The sequence below is a fragment of the Topomyia yanbarensis genome, chromosome 3, assembly GCF_030247195.1.
Source record: "Topomyia yanbarensis strain Yona2022 chromosome 3, ASM3024719v1, whole genome shotgun sequence".
In the NCBI taxonomy this organism is placed as follows: domain Eukaryota; kingdom Metazoa; phylum Arthropoda; class Insecta; order Diptera; family Culicidae; genus Topomyia; species Topomyia yanbarensis.
The window spans coordinates 330,911,142-330,927,472 of record NC_080672.1 but is presented as its reverse complement, the minus strand read 5'-3'; the positions used below and the strand labels follow the sequence as shown (position 1 = coordinate 330,927,472).

Below are 16,331 nucleotides of genomic sequence, written 5' to 3'. Positions count from 1 at the left end.
AGAATCCGATACTAGCTTAGTGACAAGATTAAGCTAGCGCCGGATTGACGCTAGCTCCCCGAAACAAGGACACAATTTGTGTTTAAGAGCAAATCCCTAGTCAATGTCACGCAAGAAAAGGAGCTCTTTTTAAGGTGATGAGAACTAATGAAATCGAAACGTTTGGTTTGGCTTAGCAAATCAATGCAAGATGCACTATTTGATTACATATTTTCCCTTAGTATAGAACAATTTAGGTAAATACCAAGGATACCAGGTAAATTTAAAAAATGTCTTCACATTTGATAAAAAAAATCGCTTCAATTGTCTTCAACGACCAGGATTCAGAATCGGTTGTTGATTTTGAGCTAGATTTCTGTCAGAAATTAAGCAAATCACCGAAAAATATTGTCTTCATAATGCAAAATGTCTTCACAACCTTTCAAATGTCTTCAAACATTTCTTCACATCTAGCATCGCTGATAAACTTTTTTTCTTCATTAAGGAGAAAATTGTTGCAAAACATCTTTACCCGCGAAGAGCACAAAACAATCCGGCGCTAGCTTAGTCCTGTCACTCAGTTAGTGTCGGATTCTGATGAGACGAAGTCAAAACGCAAATTCTGTAACTAATCAAAAAGACGAATTCGAATTCTAAAATTTCATTGGATCTCTTGAAAAAAGAAATATTTCTGGCTTATATCGGAATTACAAGTGACTGGACATTTCAATCTATATTTCCGGAACCCTATAACCGATCCGTATGAAATTTTGATGTGAGTTTGTTAATTTTAAAAGATGGTGATTTTTTCGAGCATGGTGTCTATGGTGGCCAATGTAGGCAACGAGACTTCGGTTGGCCATCAGTGACCTAGAACTGCTGTTGCAAGTTATTTGGTACCCACTTCAGTAATATTTTTACCTTTTTACATTCATCGCAGTATTGGTTTGTATAGGACCCGTAACTCCAGAACCGAAAGTCTAATAGAGATGAAAATTAATAACATTTTTACGGAGATGTACCACCTTTCATTTGCGACTAAATATGTTCAAATCGGCCTAGCCATCTCCGAGAAACCGATGTGACCAATATTCTGAATTTGAATATTTCTGCGCGGCTTCCGGAACCTATGATGATGGCCAATGTGGCCAAAGAGACTTTGAATGGTTGTTAGTGACCTAGTAGTACAAATCCAAATTTCCATCATTTTACATTCCTCACAGTATACGTTGAAATCGGAATTTGCTGAGTGATCGTATACACACGGGGCAGCAGTGATAGAGGGGGATCTAACGAACCCCCCTCCGGGACCAACTGCGAGTTGGAGAGTCTTGCTAGGATATGGTAGGGTTTGGATTGGGCTCTACTAAACCTCTAAAAAAGCCATAACTCCGAAAGCAACTCCGACTAAGCGAGTCTGTGCCGCTTCTGCTAAGATCCTAAGATTTCAGAAATCAAAGATCTTAGCAATAAAAGCACCCTAACCCAACCGGAGTGCCAACCGGAACATCAGGATCGACGTCAGTAACATCCTGGTTATGGCATACTGGCCATGGCAAACGTGAACGGACAGGACACTGATCACGAATTGGATGTCGACTTTGGGCTGACAGGCGTACTGTTCTGCTCCCTGAGTATTACTCAGTGAGTAAGGAAGGATTACACCGACTTGAAATGGCGAGTGGCCTAACAGTGCGACTGCCTCCGTCCCGTTAAAACCTTAGCAGGTCTCCGGGTACATTCAAAGGTTGTTATCATTTAGTTGGTGGTACTAGGTTCAGATGGCCTGTTCCCAATTTTACGCAGATCCGGCGCTGAACACTAATCCCCTTGAAGGATAGTGTCAACCCTAGCATGACTTCCTGCTTTCATAAATAACCATGGGCTCACAAGAGGCGACTACGTACAACCAGTGGAGATACCGGCCTGGAGTAGGGACCCCAGAAAATGGAGAAAAACAAGAAACTCACACATACAGAGCAGATGCAACGAATCCGTTCTCAAGAGGTGGTTCAGATGGATGAGCTCTACAAGTTTGTGGACGCGAGAAACAATGTCCATAAGGACATTACGAAGATGGTTCTCAGAATCCGAAAGGCACTACTGTCTGCCGTGAAGGAGTATGACACGGCAACACGAAGGGCTGATGTAGCTGAGCGACCTTTGGCGTAGACTACTATTTTCCTAGCCCCTTCAAAGCAGAGGCAAGGAAGCTGTTGTATTGTATTGTCTTCGATTCAAAAAAGTTACATCGCACAGACTTAGACTAAACACTAACTTAATCCTATTTTTAATTTAAACGATTCTCTACTAATATTAAAATCAAACAAATGATAGACACTATTGAAGAGTTGACAGCAAACATCCAAAGGATTATTCTGGCCGTACTGCGTGCGATGTGTTGAGCGTCGGAAAAAAATCAACTCTCCGGAAAGATCTTCCCGGAACGTTGAGGTCGAGTTTTGCTAGAAGTGCAGGGGAGTCTATGTTGTCCGTCAGAAGGTCGAAAATGAAAAGTCGTTGCAGAAAGATCCGTCTGTTTCGCAGTGTAGGGAGATTGATGAGGATACAGCGATCTTCATATGGAGGAAGCTGGAAACGGTCTTGCCAGGGTAACCGACGAAGTGCAAACCTGATAAAGTTCTTCTGTACCCGTTCGATACGATCAATGTGTGTGGTGTGATACGCAGCCCAAATAGTAACGCCATATTCTAGAATACTGCGTACCAGTGTAATGCATAGTGTTTTTAGACAATACACATCATTGAAATCATGAGTGTTGCGTTTGATGAGTCCAAGTACAGCGTAGGCTTTAGCTATAACGGAAGAGTAATGTGCGGTAAAGCGTAGCTTACAGTCGAGAATGACACCAAGGTCCTTGACGGATACAACTCGTTCTACGGGAGCAGAACACATTAAGTATTCGAACTTAATTGGAATATGTACTCGTGTAAAAGTGATTGTACTGCATTTTTGAGCTAAATGTAGTTTGGAGAAAACGCCAGTTTCCGTGACTCCAACCTCGCCAGGAGACGAACGACCAGGCGGACAGAGGTAGACGCGCAAGGACGCTGTCACCTAATAGGGATAAAGCTGGAGTACCGTTGTAGGTCAGAAAAAAGAAACACGGAAAACAGCAAAAGCGGAGAAAAGAGCGTAACGGGGGTGTAGAAAAGGAAAGGAATACCTCTGGCTCGTCAGAAGGCGCCAAAGGAAGGATCCGTGCAATGACGCGACAACGTATGCAGCGCTGTTCAAGAAGGTCAGAGAGGACCCGGAGCTAAGGGATTTGGGGGAAAACGTGGTACGAATCAGGCGTACCCAAAAAGGTGAGATGCTCTTCGAGTTGTAGAAGGATCCTACGATTACCAGCTCGACCTTGCAGAAGACTATTACCAAATCAATGGGCGAAAAGGCATAAGTTAAAGCCTTGAACTGGGAGATGGTGATTGTGTGCAAGGACTTGAATGATATCACGATGGCAGACGAGCTGAGAGGTGCACTGAAGCAGTAGTGTAACCTGGGCGAGATGCACATGACGATCCGATTAAAGAAGAGGAACTCAGACAGCGATGATTCGTCTACCGGTAATTGCTGCCGACAAGGAACTGGAGGCAGGCAAAGTTACGGTTAGATGGTCGAGATGTCCATAGAAAGCAGTCCCTATGAGTGAAAAAACAAATAAAGAAATTCTTCAAGTGTTTGGGCTTTGAACATTTGGCAGGGGCATGCAAAAGCCCGGATAGATCCAGGATGTGCTGAAAATGCGGGGAAACGGACCATCTTGTGAGAGATAGCACGCAGAGGCCAAAGTGCATGCTTTGCACTCCAGCGGACGGAAATGACTATCAGATGGGTGGCTTTAAAAGCCTTGACTACATGAGGGCGACTGCAGGCCAACCTAGATCAATATGAATCATTGTGACACCGTACAATAACTGTTGTGGCAACCTACGACAAAAACTATGTGTGTCGTCGCTTTGATTTCAGAGCCGTGAGTCCCCCCTGATAACAGTAACTGGGTGGTGGATAGATTGGCAACGGCTGTGATAAAAGTTATGGGCAGATTCCCCGTTTCAAGAAGTGGTAGAACGCTCATACGAAGGCTTGGTGATCGCTAAACTCAACGGCGTTTTCGTGTGCAGCTGTAACGCTCCTCCAAGGTGAACAGTGGAGCAGTTCAGTCTGGTACTGGAGCAATTAACCGAGCAGTTGATCGGTCGAAAGCCAGCAAACATTGGTAGTGACTTCAAAGCCTGTGCTGTAGAGTGGGGCTGTAGAGTAACTAACACAAGAGGGTGTGAAGTTAGACCTACGATTGTGCAATGAAGGTTCCGTTACCAAATTTTGGAGAGACGGGAGGGAGTCTACCATCGATGTCATATTCTGAAGTCCTTCACTGACGGCAAACATGGACTGGAGCGTATGCGAAACGTATACGCATAGCGACCACCAGACAATTTACTACCGTAACGGTCAACGGAACCCTGCTGCAGAACGGAGAAGGATGAACGGCAAGCGAAAGTGGAAGACGCAAGCCTTCAACAAAGACATCTTCGTTGAGGCACTTCGAACGGGAGGACCGGGCATTATACCGGTTAATGTCATTTACAAGCAACGTAAATACGTGAAACGCGGCAACAGAGTGGTGACGCAGATCATGACCGCCTTACAGTGGAAATGGCGTGTGAAACAGTGAGTAACGGTTTTGTGAGAGTCACACTGACGAGAAATTCTCTACTGGAGGAGACTAGATCCACTGCCGAGATCTTATTGAGTAGACTGTGCCAAAGAACCGGGTATGGGTCATCGGGGCACCAGCGAACCGAACGCCACGCTCCACCCGGGGTCGCCGGACCAACCACGGCACCCTACCGGTTGGCCCGAATGAAATATAGCGAAAACAAAAGAAGAATAGGTATCGGGAGAACTTCTTTCGCCAGGGAACTCTCAGATTCACCCCCGGGGCCTAGACTGAGTTTCTCCGTCGGAGTAGGCTAAGTTCATCATCCACAGAGTAGTCGAGCAGTCGAACAAGTCGGAAGCTCAACGAGTAAGTGATTCTTAAAGGCACAAGATGGGAGCCAAAGGGCCTAAAGGATTTGAGGTGCTAAATGGCACAGAATAGGGAGCCAAAGGGCCAAGAAGTTGCAATGCTGAATGACACAGGGGAGTCGAGTCGTAGTACTGATTGGCACAAGGTAAATTAGACAATTTGCAGTTTTCCACCCAAATTGTGCCCGTAGGGGAAGAGCACTAATTCTCAACCCACAGCTAGCTTTCCTACTGCCATATAGAAATTAACACGTTGTGTGGATGGTCGAAACCTGATAGTTTGTCGAGAAGGGGTGTTGTAACCCTACTGAAGGAACTAACCACTGAGTAGTTGGATTAGAGTGCGCTCTATGCACATAAAGCCCCTCCCCGAACTAATGCCGTAAGGTAGAGCCGGGGAGAAAACAGGTTCTGTGCAAGAGTAGCTTTTAGTGAGACTGGTAGCTACCCCACATGTTCATTGCGTTGTTCGTTTTTCTAGATATTTTTCCTGCTCACGGTTTTTTGCAGATTTTTTCTGCTCTCTTTGAAAAAAGCGCTGACATTGTTCCAATCTGTCGAACTGAGTCGATTGGAATATGGAACTCGGCCCTCGGTACTCTGAAAAACTATTCTAAGTTTGATCGAATCCTACACATTTTCTTAATAAGAATTGTAAAAAGATTAGGATCGCATATTTTAAAGTCATCATCATAATGACCGTTCTTTATAAGAATTTAAATTCCTTTAAAATTTGACCATATTGTATTGTTCTTGACATTCATATTTATTTTGCTCCTGAATCAGATGCAGGAAAGCTGTGGAGTCCACCACCTCAAACATTTGATAGTACCGCTATTTTTTTCTGTTTTTCTTTACTACTTAATTTTTCTACAACATTTTCTTTTTTTTTACTTTTCACCGCCACCGCCAAAGATTACTGGGTACGGAAAATTATGAAAATTTAGATTAGAGCAAGGATGTGAAGTATATAGATCAGAAAACTAGAAGTGGCAGGGTCATTAGAAGCAGGCTTTAAATCCTACGGGCTAACCCCTGCGAACAGAAAATAATAGATTAGCCTGTAGGATTTTAAGCATGTTTCTAATGACCCTGCCGCTTCTAGTTTTCCGATCTGTATACTTCACATCTTGGCTCTCACTTGAGTACTATGACTCTAAATTTTCGTAGCTTTTCCTACCTAGTAATCTCTTGCAAATTGAATGTCGTTAAAAAGTAAAAAAATACCACAATTTATTAACAAAATCTTGCAAGAGATACGATTTTCGTTCAAGATACTGTTATTGAGTATTATTTATATCTTAAATCTGTTGTTCTATTATTTTACTATTCTATTGATTAAGAAGGAATTTAATCGCAAAATTTTCAACGACAAGTTCGAAAACGTCGAGTATGCATGAAGCGTATAACTTACCAGAAATGGAAACCCTCGAAGACCGGCTCACGATCGTTCCAATCCCGTCCGCCGTGAGCAGACAGTGGTAGAACCCGGTCAGCCCCCGATTCGACTCCACCGAGCTAATGTAGAGGGACCCGTTGGTCAGCTGGGATCGAAAGGTGTCGCCCACTATGCCTATGTCCTGCCCATCCGGACCACGCCACCGTATGTTGGGAGAAATCTTTCCCATTCGCATTGCCTTCTGATCCAACCGACCGTCACACTGCAGCAAGACAGAGCTGCCTTCCGGTACTGTCACGTCCGATGGTTCGATGGTGAACTCCAAAGCTATAAAAAATAGAGAGTGAAAAAAAAGATAAATTACTTTCGCTGTTTCCAATTAATCAACGATCAGTCGCTAGCGATAGCTTAATTAAATTTCAAGCGATTATTATGAACTGGGCGAACTGTGTTGCCATATCGCACTTCAGTTAATTGTAATCACATGTTGCTGTGGCCATCGCGAAGAGGCAGAGGAGTCTGCCGCTCATAAGCGAAAACGTGACGATTGATGCTTGTTTTTAAAGCTTGTTGCCCCTCGACAGGCACCGGCTGCCAACAGATGTGGATTGTAGTGCGTGAAATCGGGTGGTAACCAAATCCAAGCGAAAGATGCAACTCATTTGTGGGGTACGCATTCAGCTTCGTCGTTCGGGTTGCAAGTAGCTGTTTCATTTGTGGCTAAAGGGTCGAGCAGTCGTCGTTTGGCCTTGTTGGCATTGGGTCATATCAAGATGGTGTGAAAAATATAAAAATCTTCACACGATATTTGGTTGCTCGAGGGCAACCAAGGAAGGGTGAGCGCTCTGCATGAGGTGAACGAATCCCATTAACACGCCATGCACAGTTTCGGGCCAACATTTTAGCTGGGGTGGTGAGGTGTTGTGGTCGATCAACGATTGATTCAATTGGTTATTTGGCATAGACAATAACAACTTTGTTATAATGCATGAAATATTTGCCCGGTAATGCATGGGATAGACCGAAAAACGGCAATAGGATGAAAATGTTAGCATGTTTTGGAACTTCTGTTTCGTTCCCAAAATTGTTAAATCTGCGAATATCAATATTACATTGCTAACTCCCTCCCCAAGGTTGAGAGGTTTGACGGTATTGCAAAAATCATCAGAGCTTATTTCGGGCAATCTATAAATATAACGTTTGCTTAAGTATAATAGACTTATTTCGTGCATCAGTTCTAAAGAACAACTGCTTTAAGATGGTAATTGCATTACGCCTCAATAGTGGCGCATCGAGAAGACCGAGAGGGCTTATGCGCCTTTTTTTATGTTCTATGTTTTTTCATACTCTGCACCTGCGCATACCAACGCTCAACCATTGGTCTGTGCGCGGTGATGTGGCCGACTGGCGGGTCGTCGTGCATTGACTTTTGCTGTGTGCCGTATTTGCAAATATTGTTCCACAATTTGATGGCGGTAGTCGTGGACGGGGCTTACAGTAGGAGTCATTGTGTGTCCATTAGACTGCCCAGAAAAATAATGAATTTTTGAAAACACAATCGGCCCACCCCTGAGTCGATTCCTAGTCCCACCAGGAGTACTTGCTCCAAATTTGAAGCAAATCGAACAAGTCTAGCTACCGGACCAACGTGCTTGAAGTTTGTATGGGATTTTTCGACAATTTACATGGAGAAAACCCTCTTGCTCACATTTTCGCCGCTAGGTGGCACTGTATACATCAGATTATCACCAAAAGTGAAACTTAAGAAGATAATTCTATTGTCTAAAACTTTGTTGAAGACTGCAAAGCGATCCGACTCCAATAGGAAAAGTTATTAAACTTTTAACGAAGTGATGTCTGAGTCAGTTTTGCATGGGGCCTAGCAGTGCATGGTAGTGTATCAGTACTAGGTTCTAACAAACTAAACATTTTTGTGGATTAATGGTTAGATTTAGCTGAATAGTATGTTCGGAATAATTGTAGTACATTATACGAGCTATGTTTTGGTTAGAAAATTTTAGTTCAATCTGTGACCGCATAGATGGCGCCATCACTAACTTTTCAACGGAGAGAGATAGAATATCGAAATGTTTGGAAGAATTACTGCAATATTCTTGTTCTACAACTTTGTAGAAGACACCTAATTTCTATCTCTCTTCGTTGAAAAGTTAGTGTTGGCGCCATCTATGCGGTCAAATGTGGAACTACAATTTTCTAACCAAAACATAACTCGTATTATGTACTACAATTCTTCCGAACATACTATTCAGCTAGATCTAACCATTATTCCATAAATATGTTTAGTTTGTTAGAACCTAGTACTGATACACTACCATGCACTGCTAGGCCCCATGCAAAACTGACTCAGACATCACTTCGTTAAAAGTTTAATAACTTTTCCTATTGGAGTCGGATCGCTTTGCAGTCTTCAACAAAGTTGTAGATAATAAAATTATCTTCTTAAGTTTCACTTTTGGTGATAATCTGATGTATACAGTGCCACCTAGCGGCGAAAATGTGAGCAAGAGGGTTTTCTCCATATAAATTGTCGAAAAATCCCATACAAACTTCAAGCACGTTGGCCCGGTAGCTAGACTTGTTCGATTTGGCTCAAATTTGGAGCAGACACTCCTGGTGGGGCTAGGAATCGACTCAGGGGTGGGTCGATGGGGGTCATTTTTTTTCTGTCACTCTAGTGTCCATTTATCGGCAGAATTCGTCATTGTGCATATACTAATTAAATTAATTTAATAATTAAATTAATTTTATAAATACATAAGTAAAAATTAGTTTTCGCTTTGTAATATTCGTAGTTTTTCGTACTAGTGTACAATTGTTATGTGCTACTCGTATATCTATCTATGTATGTGTTTGTCTGAGTATTTGTGACAGTAGGGTCAGGGGATGGATGCAGAACTGACGTATATGATAGAATAGTGGCTAATACTTCTGGTGATCAATTTGTGCATTTGGTTCTATTCATTCGGGAAAGTCGGATTGGATAAATTGGGGTACAATGAATTTACCGACGCACTTGAGTCATCCATTCCCGGCCAGCATTGCATGATGAAAGTCCAACAGTATGCAATTGTCGTTAATTCATTGCCGTTAATTCGTCGTTAGTGGTAAATATACAACATTTGCTGCATTTAGATGAGTTTGATTGCATGTTACATGTGTTTTTCTTTTCTGCTTCATTAGTCTGTACTTTTGCACATCTATTAATTTGCTTTTCCATTACTCATGTATACCAAAATAGTATCGGTCAATTTATACACTTCTAATCAAGCTAATTGCATCTTTTTTTCTTTATTCGGCATGTTATGATTCCTTTTATTGGTATATCTCTACTATACGCTATCTATACTCATATAGGTACAAACGCTTGTGGCCTTCGCGATAACACAAACGCGACCAGTCAATTTCAATAACCCTCACATACTTACGCCCGCGATTTTGCCTACATGAAAAAACCCCGGTAGTTAAGTAAACGTAGCATCTTTAAACTTCCAAACGCGGTCTCAAACATTAACCCACCACTCGCGCGATCATGAAACGGTCACGTACGGAAGTCTTATCTTGGTCCTAGCAGTCTGGACTAATGTCTTCAGTCAATCCAATCAAAAAAGCGACGCTCATATTCACTAAACAACACGTTCCATGGTGACATGACGTGGAACTCTAGTGATATGGGAAACGGACTTTTTTCTACCATCTGTACCATACACTAAAAATTAAGCATCAGATTCGCGCGCGATCAAACAAGAATACACGCTACATCATTTTAACATCGAAATTATGCACGCGAAGTCACACGTTAAAACACAAATGCTTGAGCCCTTCACGACCATCAACGGCACCTACACTCGCGATCTCGTAAAGATGATAATATCCCGGTGATAAAGTGAATGTCTCAGCTCCTATAAATTTTCAAACGCTGTCTCAAGCGTGAACCTAAAAACTCCCGTGGTCACACGATCATGAATCGGTCACTTCCGGATGTTTCTATCCTTGATATCAGCAGACTAGGTCCATGCCTTCAATTGGACCAATTAAAAAAAGAAAGCTCTCATATCCACTGGATACCACGTTACATGGCGACATGACAGAGGACTCTAGTGATATGGGGTAAGTTACTCCCTGTCATAATGTGAATTCTACACCGAAAACTAACTATCAGAATGAAGGTCCGCGTGACCATCCAAGAACGCACGCGAATTACCACACGGTTACAAAATCCAGCTTTGTACACGCGAAGTCACTTGAATGCGAGCACACGTGACAAACGCGTTAACATACGAACGCTCAAGCTATTCGCGATTAACACCGCACACCTACGTTAGCGATCGCGCAAACTTAATAACACACAAGTAATAAGCAGAACGTTTTAGCACTTACGAAGTTTCAAACGCTGTCTCAAACGCAAACCTACAAACGTCCGTGCACGCGCGCTCATGAATCGGCCACGTCTGGAAACCATTACTCTCTGTCCTAATAACTTAGGTCCATACATTCAGTAGGACCAATAAAAAAATAAAGCTCATGTCCACTAGACAACACGTTCCATGACGACATCCCCGGGAACTCTAGTGATATGGAAGATCTCATTTTCTTTTAGCAGCTGAGCCGTACACCAAAAACAAAGTATTAGATTCACGGTCCGCGCGCGATGATCCAAGAACACACGCGAATATGCGAAAAGGCACACGGTTATAAAATAGAATTTATACACGCGAAGTTACATACGCGTTAACACACGCGACATACAAACGCACACGCGATCGAACACGTTAATCTAGGTAGAGTTTGGGTTAAACCAAGTATACATGCAAACCTTCTCACAGCTCAGTGAGCAAACGCGTATACCAAATTGAGACGAGCTTTTCGACTTAATTGCTATAAGCACCAAATCATCAATTTAAACATTCAGTACGTCAAACCTAAGAAGTGAGGAAAGTGGGGTACGATACGGGTAGGCGTGAAAAAATGGGAAAAAAGCTCTTTTAAAGGAAAAATCTAATAAATGTTCTACAAAAACGTTTTATGCGTTTTAAATTCTGCCCAAATTTTATTTCACTTAAATTATATGAAACTCGGGCAATACACAATAAAATTTATTAAGTCATTTCAATAACAATGCATTATTACAGAATGTGCAAACTGAAAATCAGATAACCACTGCATTCGTCTTATAATCTAAACATTCTTAAGTGATGATATTTCTTGCTGTTTCCCATTTCAGCTACTCCATAAGACAGTCTTTGTTCAAAACAGTATACATAATCTGGTAACAGTTTAACATTCAAACAACAATTAATTTCCCACATGAGTGCACAGAATGCCAATACCCTGAGCGGTGATTGAACGACGGTATGACACTCTAGCTAGAGTAACAATCGAATGCCATTTGCTGCTGCTCGGAGTATTTCACACGTGAGACAGGATTACACTGGTGAGACAACCAATCGGTTTATCTCGCCGCAAACCTAACCAGGGACCGGACTATTTGCCACTATGTCTGAAATATAAAATTGATGAAGGTGGTAAATATTTGGCCGGGGGAGAATGGGGGAAACATTTTCACCGAAGGGTACTACGACGTTTTTGGCGTAAATGTCGTAACCATTTCTCGTCTTCAGAGACCATCGTCATCCGGAACGCGTAGGACAATGTCGCATCGTGCCGATACTTGTATCTACATATAGTGAATTTCGTTTCGAAGCACAAATATCGATGCGAAGCAGCATCGTTTGTCGAGATGAAAGCATTCTCGTAAAATACTTTCTCCGGACGGTACTGCTAGTTTGGGTGTTCAATGGTGCATCGATGCATTTGGGCGCGCACCATGCAGGGCCGGCTTCAGAGCAGATGTGGTCCCTCGACCAATTGTACCACCTGATGAGCTATAGCGTTTTACGAGTTTTTCAATTTCTCCAGTTGTTCTCGAGAAAGTGACAAAAATTGGATCCACAATATGAAATTTATAAAATTTAGTCACGGACATGTCTCGAAATTATTTTTAAATATTAAATTGCGTGTCATATGTTATTCAAATTATTTTTTTCGATAGTTGTCCTACTGGAGCTGTAGAGCTAGGATCTCGGAAAAGCTACCTGTCAGAATCACAATTGCAGACGAGACAGGCAATGTCATCCACTAAAACACTGCTTAAGGCCAATCGCAGCGAGTCGTGATTCTGAATGTGATATTCATTGTACGGTTCAGATATGTGTGGGCGTAGGGATTTCGCGATCGCGTGTATCATCGCGAAGGGCTGGAGCATTCGTACGTTTGTCGATCGCGTGTGCGTTTGTATGTCGCGTGTGCTAACGTGTACGTAATTTCGCGTGCATAAAATCGATTTTATAACCGTGTGCCTTTCGCATATTCGCGTGTGTTCTTGGATCATCGCGCGCGGACCGTGAATTTAACACTTAATTTTTGGTGGACGGTTCCGATACTAGAAGAAAGTGAGATCTTCCTCTTCACAAGAGTTCCCAGTCATGTCGCCATGGAAGTCAGTTTCCCTATATCACTAGAGTTCTTGGTCATATCGCCATGGAACGTGTTGTCTAGTGGATAAGAGCGTAATTTTTTGATTGGTGCAACTGAAGACATGAGTCCAGGCTGCTAGGACCGAGGTTTAACTTCCGGACGTTACCGTTTCATGATCACGCGAGTGGTGAGTTAATGGTTGAGACCGCATTTGTAAGTTTACATGTGCTACGTTTACTTAACTACCGGGGTGTTTTAATGTTGGCGAAATCGCGGGTATGTGTAGATGATTACAATTGTGTTTGTGACCAGGTTTATGTTATCGCGAAGAACATGAGCTTTTGTACGCTTGTACCTATAAGGGTATAGATAGAGTATAGCATAGAGATATATTAATGAAAGGAATCATATCATGAGCATGAGCATAAGCATAAGTATAATTGATCGCACGTAGTTGCTACTCCGTTGTTGACCAGAACCAATTCAGATTGCAAAATGTTCATTAGAATAACATACTTGGGAATAACATGATGAACCACATTGTGCAATCGATCAATATCCCTGCATGCTAATCAATACCAACGCCGGCCACGTCCGAATGCAGGTCTTCTGGGGAAGGAAAGAATGTTAGTCCGATACATTGCTACCAGACACCGAGGAATCCTCTGCATCTCCACATGTATCACGGGAAGGGGAGATTTGTTAGTAAGTGTGCTCATAGCGTTACCATGTAATAATTGCTCTGGGCAACCGGCTGCCGAGAATTTAAGAAATTTATCATTTGTTGTATTAGTAATAGATAGGCCGAATAAGCAATTTGAACTCCTGATAGCCGACCATGAGGAGCATTGGATATTTTAATAAATCGGTTCCATTTTTTATCACGAGACGACGACGCGTGGTTTCTGCTGTGTCGGTGCCAACTTTGGTGGCAGAGATTCTCAAACACATCAAGCTTCCCAAGCTTGTAAAGAAATATCTCGTATAGCAAGCCATCTGTTCCTGTGGAATGAAGAACAAAATTTACATCGCAACCATGAACATCAACCAGGAAATTGTGTGCAGGTGTGTCTAGAAAAACGTCTTTTGCCTGTGCTCTAGCAAAACAATTGCTCCGTTCGGATTTGGCATCTTGCCATTATTGAAGAAGGCCATGGAACGATATGCCGCAAAATTGACCGAAAAGAAGCAAATTTTTTCCAGTTTCTCTTAAGAGTGTATTGTTTTCGTTCGCTCAGTTTGCAGATGTCAGTGAGATTCCGGTCAAGCTAGAGGAACATCAGCAACCCGTTCGCGAAAGGATTTTGTTCGCCAACATGCAAAATCCTGTGCTGTCGCATATCACCTTCGTATTTTTTTCTAAACTTGCCTGAAAGTATTCTCTTTAAAATGCAAGAAGAAGAAATTATTTACGTTAGTCCTAGTTCTGGATATAAATATTTTAAAAGGACCTATCTTTTATTCAATATTACTCAAAACTTCGGTTCAGAAGTGAATTTTTCTATTATAAAAATATTGGCTCGATGCGCTTTAAAAGTTGTCTGAAGATACCGAGAAATGAAAAATTATGTCTTCGGCAAAATTGCTTGGTATAAGCTACTCTACAATGTTGCTGAAGACTGCAATATTCTATCTCCCCACATTCAGAAAATAATTTTTGAAACACTTTAGAAATAAGAGCCACCCTATTACCATCTACATCTGGAGATACTGATTATTTGACCTGATGATATCGTAGCTCTAAAATATAAGGTAAGGCTACAAACATTTTTGTCTTCCTAAATTGTGGATTCGGACCACTGTGCAATGATTCGCTTGACACTGCACAGTGGTCCAGAATGTGAATTTAGCAGGAATTTTAACTTTTTGCTAAAATTAATTGACTTAGCCTTTGCGAGGCCTTTTTTTGTGTTTAAACAGATGCTAGGGTGATTCTCATTATAACAATATTTGAAATTGAACTTTTTAACGGTTCGAGATAGAGCTTTACTGTCTTCGATGAAGTTGTAGAGCAGCACATTTCAAACAAATTTGCTGAAGACATGCAAGCTCTAGCTTTTATACTTTCCATTGCACGATAACGGTTTTATTTCTATAACTTTTGTAGTTTCTATTTCATACTAAAGTACCCTTTGGACAACTTGAAGATTATTTTAGGGTGCATAATTTGCTTTAAAACACTAACTACTAACCTTTTTGCCTTTCTCATATAAAGAAAGGCTATGCAATCACTGTAAAAATCGACTTTTTAACGGAGGCCCGGGGGGCCGAGTGTCATACACCATTCGATTCAGTTCGTCGAGATCGGCAAATGTCTGTGTGTGTATGTATGTGTGTGTGTGTGTATGTGTGTGTATGTGTGTGTGTGTCATTTAAACTCACACAATTTTCTCAGAGATGGCTGAACCGATTTTCGCAAACTTAGTTTCATATGAAAGGTATAACGCTCCCATAAGCTGCTATTGAATTTTTAGTTGATCCGACTTCCGGTTCCGGAGTTACGGGTTGAAGAGTGCGGTAACCCAGCAAATTCCCATACAAACTGGTACCACCATGATGTTCAAATGATGTAAAACATATTAAAATTGATGTAACATTACTCTAGTTTGCGGGTCTGGATCACTAATGATCAATCAAAGCAGCTTTGACCACATTGGCCACCTATGACAGTTCATGACGCCCCCGGGGAACCCGCCAAGTTCCTAAGCTAATATCACACCCATTCCCCAACGAATTCTCTACCGATTTTTACAAACTTGATTTCAAATGAAAGATACAGTAATACCATTGACTGCTGCTGAATTTCATTCTGTTCTGACTCTTGCTTCCGGAGTTACAGGGGTGTTAGTAAGGATACACTGGAATTTCCCATATAAATCGGTACAATCGTAATACCTCAGAGGCTAAAAACTATTGAAATGGTCACCAAATTACTTCTAATCGCAGATCTAGATCACTGATTGCCAATCAAACATTCTTTGAATATATTGTCCACTATCGACGATTCCGGAAGTCCGGAATTCCGGGCATATTCCACAAATAAAGTCACATTGGTTCTTCGGTGATGACTGAACCGATTTTCTCAAACCAAGTCTCAAATGGAAGGCAAAATATGCAGCTGAGTATTGCATCAGAGCCCCTCCGCCCCCCCCCCCCCCGCCTTGCCCTTACATCTCCCTCCTTCATCACTACCGTCCCCTTGGACCACCCTCACGCCCGCATTTCCTTCATCCACCCCGTATACCAAAATAAGATGAAGGATTTCTGACGCATCCTCCACTCCCACTCTACTAACCCCCCATTCCCTCCACTTTTAAACCCATTCCACCAACATTTCAAAATATAATCACATGAAGATAACATTGAACTCATGCTGATTAAGCTAATTAAATACTATTCTTTT

General features: G+C 42.0%; 1 protein-coding gene across 2 annotated transcripts in view; it reads right to left on the bottom strand.

The window, feature by feature from the left end:
* LOC131693273 (neogenin) overlaps positions 1-16,331 on the bottom strand; it is a 425,258-nt gene that overhangs the window by 27,269 nt on the left and 381,658 nt on the right. For both annotated transcript variants that reach the window (XM_058980983.1, XM_058980984.1), the window contains exon 2: positions 6,449-6,760. In XM_058980983.1, coding sequence (XP_058836966.1) covers positions 6,449-6,760 — 312 coding nt within the window. The remainder of the gene's footprint in view (positions 1-6,448; positions 6,761-16,331) is intronic.